This window comes from Orycteropus afer, unplaced genomic scaffold (genome assembly GCF_000298275.1).
Source record: "Orycteropus afer afer isolate SDZICR_OR568_19922 unplaced genomic scaffold, OryAfe1.0 scaffold00420, whole genome shotgun sequence".
Taxonomy (NCBI): domain Eukaryota; kingdom Metazoa; phylum Chordata; class Mammalia; order Tubulidentata; family Orycteropodidae; genus Orycteropus; species Orycteropus afer.
Window position 1 is genome coordinate 2,507,569 of NW_006922007.1, and position 8,077 is coordinate 2,515,645.

At 41.4% G+C, this 8,077-nt stretch overlaps 1 protein-coding gene across 1 annotated transcript in view; it reads right to left on the reverse strand.

Annotated features, from left to right (window-relative positions):
* Positions 1-225: 225 nt before the first annotated feature.
* LOC103208282 (solute carrier family 5 member 4-like) overlaps positions 226-8,077 on the reverse strand; it is a 58,988-nt gene continuing 51,136 nt past the window's right edge. Inside the window, 3 exon segments of the mRNA XM_042782712.1 lie at positions 226-234; positions 1,048-1,263; positions 3,226-3,394. Coding sequence (XP_042638646.1) covers positions 226-234; positions 1,048-1,263; positions 3,226-3,394 — 394 coding nt within the window.

Genomic DNA, 8,077 nt, shown 5'->3' on the forward strand with positions numbered 1-8,077 from the left:
TACTTTATTGTCTTTTGAGCATTTTTCAAAGCCAGCAGTGTAGCTCACTCATGCTTTTGAGTAGCTGTAAAATAGTCAATGCAAAATTATTTGTGTGCTTATTTCTAGAGTGATGGAAATTGGGGTCGTTCTCATTTCTTTTTTAGTAATTAGAAACCTAGCTACTCTGGTGGCATAGTGGGTAAGTCATTTGACTGCTAAGCAGAAGGTTAGTGGTTAAACCCATTAGCTGCCCTGCAGCAGGAACATGAAGTGACGTACTTCCATAAAGATTTATAGCCTTGTAAATCCAATGGGGGTTGCTGTGTGTCAGAATCAACTAGATGGCAGTGGGTTTGGTTTCTTTCTTGGTTGTACATATTCCTACTTGCACAAGAATGTCTACATTGATTGACTCCTAGAAGTGGGATTATTGAATCATAGCATATGAGAATTTTAGAAAATTTTAGAATTTTAGAAAAGATATTGCTACATTTCTCTCTTACACATGATACAAATTCATACACTCACCAACAGTTCTGGTCATTTCCCCACATCTTTGCCAACAATAGAAACTTTTATACCTGTCTAAAATAAAAAGTGCATCTCATTGTTCTTTGTTGCCTTTTTATGCTAACCGGTCCCAAGTTGTTTGTTCACCTCTGTGCCAGTGTTCACATTGTCTGTGAAATCTTACTGCCCAAACAGGTCCACCTTAGATGACCGTCTACTGTGAAGTCCTTCCCAGTGTCTCAGGGAACACTGATCATGTTTTTCCTGGAATTCTATATCTTCTATAAATTACCTCCCAATTGCATTGTGAAATATCTTTTTGAGGATGAAGTCCATTGTCCAGTGTCTTACTTTTAAATTCACTGGTGTCTTGCACATACTAGGTGCATATTGTTGTTGACTTAATGACTGGGTGATATTCTCTTAGGTTCCTTCTAGCTCTACTGCTCTCTAGTGCTATGATTCCATGGCCTGGCATTTGAACATTAGCTGCAGTTTTAGGAGGCAAAGAATCCTTCTTTAACAATGAGCATTAATCCATTTTTGCTTACTCACATGTACATCAGGAATGGGTTTTGTCACCAGGGAGATTCCCAGGACAACCAAGATGGACACAAAAAAGAGGATGATGGCAAAGTAAAGATAGTGCACTCCACAGATGATCGTGGGACAGTCACTGGCAGCCAAGCAACTCCCCGTTCCATAGGTAAACTCTGCAATCATCCGAATGAGGCCAATCACGAGTCCAGTGATTAGGCCCCAGAAAGCTCCCTGCAAAAGAAACAAGAACACAATGAGAATTTTTAGAAAAGATGAGAAGCTCATTATATTAACTCATATTTTCATCCTGCCTGCTTTCCTAACCTTAGGATCCACAAGCAGCTAACCCTGAGCACAAGGTTACCAAAGCAGGGAAAGTCACAAACAGGGGTTTACAAATAGGCTGTTGTTCTTCAGGGCCTGAAACATCATTGCTCTGTCAGTCCTCCAAATCCAGAACCCTAATGTCTATCCAGAGGAAGATAGGGCGATCTACTTCCGTAGTGATACTGCCTTGGAAACCCAAGGAGGGGTCACTATGTGTCGGGTCCAACTCGACAGCACATAACAACAACAACAACAATGTTTATCCTTACACAAGCTGAAGATATTCTTGACTTTTACACACAGATTTTAAGAACTTATGAGTTATTATACGTAAGAAAACAAAACTATGATTTATGTGGCACATTTTATAACTTTATATTAGGTAGTTTTAACCATCCCATTAAGCTTTTTGACAATTAAAAGCATTTATTTCTCTGGGAACTTGGTGGTGATGAAAAGTTGCCATGCTCAATATCTTATGTTTAACAGAAGCAATAATGCACAGAGAGGTGAAGAATATGAACATTTTGCATAAGAAGACCTGAGTCTTCTTCCCATTGACCCCATTTACTAATATTAAGTAATTGTGTGAGGCACAGAGATATTAACCCCTTTGAACCTGTTTCTTATATGAGAATGATAAAAGCAAGGCTAACATCTAGGAACAATTAAGAGATCAGTTGGACATTGTCTGTGATGTTACTATTAGTTGCCATAGAATTAACTCTGATTCATGTTGATCCCCTGTGCGTCCGAGTATCAGAGTGGAACTGTGCTGCACAAGGTTCTCAAGACTGTGACGTATGGAAGACTGTGACCTTTGCAAAACAGATCACCAGACTGTCTTCCAAGGTGCCACTGGGTGGGTGCTTCACCATTTGCACCAGGGACTTCATAGTGGTCTCCAGTAATCAATTAATCAATTATAAATGCACATATATAATACTAATTACTGTAAAGGAAGACTGGACAATCACTTCTGTGGAGATACTGCCTTGGAAACCCAAGGGGGGGTTTGCTATGAGTCAGATTTGACTCAATCAAAATAGGAGAACCTGGATAGAGTGGGAGAAAAATGTGGACCAAAATTCAAAATCATAACAAAAGACCAGGCTTACTTGTCTGATGTAGACTGATGAAACCCTTAAGACTGGCCTCTAGTCCCCCTTTGGCCTGGAATTGGAAGCCTGTGGCTTCCAACCAAACAATAGACAGGTGTATAGGTGAACATTTAAACCAGGTAGGTGCCCTCCTTAGAATGATCAGTCATGGGAGATCAGAAAGGCAGTGTTTGCACAGGGAGACAGCTCAGAGGGCAAGAATGCATAGGAAAGAAGGAGACAGGAAAAAGGTAACCACAGGGAGGAAATGGGAAGAGAGCTATTCCATTTTGGGGATTGTAATCAATGTCATGAAACAAAATGTGTATGAACTGTTGTATGGAAAATGATTTGCTCTGTAAATGTTCACCCAAATCACAATAAAGTAAAAGAAAAAGTATGATTATCTTCAATTTACAGATGAGGAAACTGAGACACAGAGAAGCATGTGTTTTGCTTAAGATCACAATGCTGTTAAGATGGCAGAGTCAGGATTGGACTCTGGCAACCTGACCCCAAAACCTGTTTTGCTTAGCACTGTGCCATATCTGTACATAGTATTTCCTAGGAATATCAACATTGTACTATGAGAGTGTGTTATATAGTTACACACATTAGAGAGAATCAGGAATTGTGGCTGAGAGAAACCAATATTGAGATAGGATTTGAAAAATGTATAAGTTGGATGAAAAGCATTTTACTATCCCAGAAAAACAAACAATGTTTCTCACCTCTTCAGGGAAAAAGTGCCCCGATTTTCACTTACCTGTTCACTGACTCTTTTACAGAAGATGGCAAGTAGGAAGACAGCTGCAATTGGAGGCCCAAGGTAACTAGAAACTGATTCTATATAATGGAACAGTTGTCCATTTTGTGATATCTGTACAAAAGGGATCCACAAAATGCTGATGACAATTAATAAGATGATAAATAATCTGGGAAGAAAAGAAAATGATTTAAATATTAAGCAAAAGAGTTATCAGTATGCGCATTGTGCTTTCGTTCTTGCATTCATTTTTGTAGCCATTCATTGGCTTTCCCAAACAAAATCAAGTCCTTGGCTTCACGTGAACCCACACCCTGCTTTATGATCCTCAGTTATCAATAGAGCAATTTCTTGTCTATGAATAGCTCTATTATCTTCATCTATGTGATTAGAAATCTATTCATAAAAATATTTCATATATCAGCAAGTCATTAGTCATTCCTAATGCAATGTATGTAAGAGCTCTGGTGGCGTAGTGCCTAAGGCATTGGACTGCTGACCAGAAGGCTGGCAGTTCAAATCCACCAGCCACTCCTCGGAAGGGAGGTTGGGCAATCTACTTCTGTAGTGACACCACCTTGGAAACCCAAGAAGGGGTCGCTGTGAGTTGTATCTGATTCTACGGCAGTGTTTAGTTTTGGTTTTATTAGTAATTATTTGTAGGTTAAAGAAAACTGACTCTAATTTTGTCTTTTTTCCTAGCTTGAGGAGAAATATTCATTCATAGGCTAGAATTAAAATGGTTTCTGTCCCAGAATGTTGAGCAATTTGTCAAGAAATACTAATTTGTGCATTTTACTATTTGAGTGTTCTTGCAAGTACAAAGAATTGGTCAACATGTTGATAAGTTAGTAAAATCATATTATAGGCACCCGAGCCCAGGAAGCATAACTCGTTCACCTGTCTAAACCCCACAGCACTCTTTGCTTGTGTGAACAAACATATACAGTGACCTGTGAGAGTCAGAACTCAACAGGATTGCTTTGTTTTACCAGGTCTCACAAGTCTTACTATTATATCACTCTCTATTAGTGGACTAATATTTGAGATTTTCTTCTCTGGCAGGTTTCACCTTACACAGGTTCTGGCTTTCACAGGTTTTACTGTATAATTTATTAGACTGCCCATAGAGAGCCATCATTTCTTGTGCCCACCTGACACTGAGAGGTAGTGATTAGGTGAGGAAAGGAAGAAGCATTTGAGCAACAGAGTCTCATTAAGCTTTATAAACCTTTGTAACCTGGTAAAACTGAAATGTGATAAGCCATGCAAAGTTTTAGCAGAATGCCTGCTATAAGGATTCAACAAATAACATGTTCTATCATTACTGTTATCATTGGAAATCAGATCATGTTCCTTCTAGTCTCTTTGTTTCAATAGCTTCCTATCACATGTGGAATAAAGTCCAAAGTCTCTGTTATGACCTTAAATGGCCCTGCGTGAGCTCTTCAATGATGACCTTTCTGACCTTGTTTCTTATCACTCTTCTACTTGCTGCTCGTGTCCGGCCTCACTCCTTGTTTCTTCTAACACAGCCAATATGACTGTGGGAGGAATACAGGGCAGTCCCTTCCCCTAGAGGGCCTTGGGCTCAGTCCTGCATTTCCTTCAGGCTCTGTTCCAGTGTGCCTCCTCAGAGAGAGCTCCCTGAGTCTTAAAGTGGCCTCCATCTACCTGTCCTTGTCTCTTCCAACAGCTGCGGGCCTGACATTACTTAAAGATCTCTCAATCTTCCTCTGGGTCTAGGATGTTCGCAGCACAAGGACCTTGGGTCCAAAGGACATGCTCTGCTCCTGGCTCCTCTTTCTTGGTGCTAATGAAGTCCTTTCTTCTCTGCTTTCTTCTTTTCCCTTCTATTTCTTGAAAGATAAAAAATGGTGCCAGTCACACTCCAGAGAAACCCCTGCTATATCAAATCAGGGCATAAGGGTGTTGCATCCCTTCTTAATTCCCTTACAACTGATTGGTGATCACATCAGATCACATCTTGATCATGGAGGATGATTATATCATTACATAACTGCCAAATTGTGTTATTATATAATTGCCAAACTGCAGAGAATCATGGCCTACCTAAATTGGCACATAGTGTTTTGAGACACAATTCAATCCATGACATTCCACTTTTTGGCCCTCCAAAATTCATGTCATCGACACATGCAAAATAGTTTCACCTCATCATGTTGTTGTTGTTGTTAGGTGCCATCCAGTCATTTCCGACTCATAGCGACCCCATGCATAGCAGAACAAAACACAGCCCGATCCCGTGCCAGCTCCACGATCCCTGCTATACTTAATTAAGCCCATCATCACAGCCACTGTGTCAATCCACCTCATTGAAGGCCTGCCCCTCTTTCGTTGACCCTCCACCCTACCAAGCATGATATCCTTCTCCAGGGAATGGTCCCTTCTGGCAACATGACCAAAATAGGTGAGATGAAGTCTGGCCATTCTCACTTCCAAGGAGCATTTCTGGTGCACTTCCCCCAGGACAGATCTGTTAGTTCTTTTAGCAGTCCATGGTACTTTCAGCATTCTTCTCCAGCACTACAACTCAAAAGCACCAACTCTTCTTCAGTCTTCCCTATTCATTGTCCAGCTCTCACATGCATACGAGGCGATTGGAAATATCATATTTTTCACTTCTTCATATCATCCCCAAAGTCTTAAATCAACCCCAAGTCCAAATTCCATCCTACAGCAAAATACTTCATCTGTGAATTTAGAATATTAGTTACCTGGTTCCAAAGTAGAATGATAGAACATGCACAAGATAGACATTTCAATTACAAATGGGAGAAATTGGAAGGAAATAAGAAATAATGGGCACCGAGCAAATGAAAAATCCAGCAGAAACATTGACATTAGCTCTCAAGCTTGAAAATACTCCTCTGTTCTCTAAGAGCATCTAGGCAGTGGCCCTCCAGGCTCTGGGTGTGGGCTAAGCTCTCTGGATTCTTGGTGGAAGATCCTCAGCCCTAGGCTTCAGTTCTAACTTCCAAGTCCACTGGGAGAGCAACTCTGCTCCCTCAGCGTTGGGTGGCCCCATTCTCCTAGGCCAACTGAGTGGAAACCCCACCTCCTTGCCCTAGTGGGCCTCATTCTTCTCTTCTTTGGGCAAAGCAGCTGCACCTACTCAGCTTTGGGCAATACGTCTAGCTCCATCTCCCTGGCACTGATGGACAGCAGCTCCATACTCCAGAACTGAGTTGGTAAATATCCGAATCTTTGAAATTTAGGAAGCCATGGCCCCACCCTTTGAGACCCAGCAGGTCATAATTCCAGCCTTTGAGACCTCAGAGGTTGTGGCTCTACCTTCTGAGACTAAGGCAGCTCTGTGTTTTGTACTCCTTGTCTCTTCAGCTTCTGCTTCTTGGTTCCTTGGCCTCTCAGCCTCTCAGTCCCTTGGGCCTCTTGGGCTAGCTCAGATTCTGCCCTGCTTAGGCAAGTGTTACAAAACTCTTTAACTCTACCCATAAGTGCCTGGAGGCACCCTGCTCTGCCAGGAACCCTCCTGCCCTAAGCCACTTGACTCTCTTGCTCCATGGGTTGGCTCCTGTGCCATCTTGCATTGATCTTTTGGTTCTGCTGTTGCCATTTCTCTGCCACTGCTTCTTGCCATCTGTGCTGTCTTCAGTATTACAGCTCTCCTCATTTCCTTCTGAGCCCTCACTAGAATTGCCTTTGATGTCCATAATTGCACCAACTGTCTCTTCAAGGCAATCTAGGCTTTTACTATTAAAAACTTTAAAATTCTTCCAGTTTCTCCTCATTACCCAATTCCAAATTTTTTAAATGTAAAATTCCACATTTTAGGTGTCTGTTAGAACAGCACCCCACTCCTGATACTTTCCTTCTAGTGCTGCTATACAGAAATACTTTAACAAACAGAAATTTATTCTCTCATGGTTTAGGAGGCTAGAAGTCCCAATTCAGGTGCCAGCTCTAGGGGAAGATTTTCTCTTTGTATTTGTTTTAGGGAAAAGTCTTTATCTCCTTTCAACAACTGTGGGCCCAACATTTCTTGGGGATCACCATGTGTCTTGGCATCAATCTTCCACTAGGTCTAGGAGTTTCTCAACACAGAGACCCCAGAACCAAAGGTCATTCTCTGCTCCTGGCTCTTCTTTTTTGGTGGCACAGAGGTCCGTCCTGTTCTGCTTGGTTCTTTCTCCTTTTATCTCTTCTAAGATAAAAGGTGATGCAAGTTGCACCCCAGAGACATCCCGGTTACATTGAACCAAGGCTGTGATCTCTTACTCTAATTTCCTTAAAATTGCTTGGCTGACCACATCTGATCACATCATGATCATAGGGGATGATTACATCATTACATAACTGCCAAACCACTGAGAATCATGGCCCAGCCAGGTTGATACATATTTTTTTGGTGACATCATTCAATCCATGACAGTACCCATTTGCACCAAGAGACACAGACAAAAGTGCTTTTAGTCGCATTATTTGAAATAGTCCCAAACTATAAAATACCAAAATGTCCATCAACACCAGAGTGGATACATTATAATATATTCCTACAATGGAATACCATAAAGCAAGAAAAATCAATAACTACAGCTACACACAACAATGTGATTGAACACAACATGAGCAAAAAAAAGACATACAGCAGGGAATTCATATGGAGTTATTCATACATAGAACTGGAAAACTATAGTGTGGGAGCTCTGGTAGCATAGTGCCTAAGGCACTTGACTGCTAACCAGAAGGCTGGTGGTTCCACTCCTCATAAGGAAGGTTGCGCAATCTACTTCCGTAGTGATACTGCCTCAGAAACCCAAAGAAGGGTCTCTATGAGTTGGGTCCGACTCGATGGCACATAACAAAAATA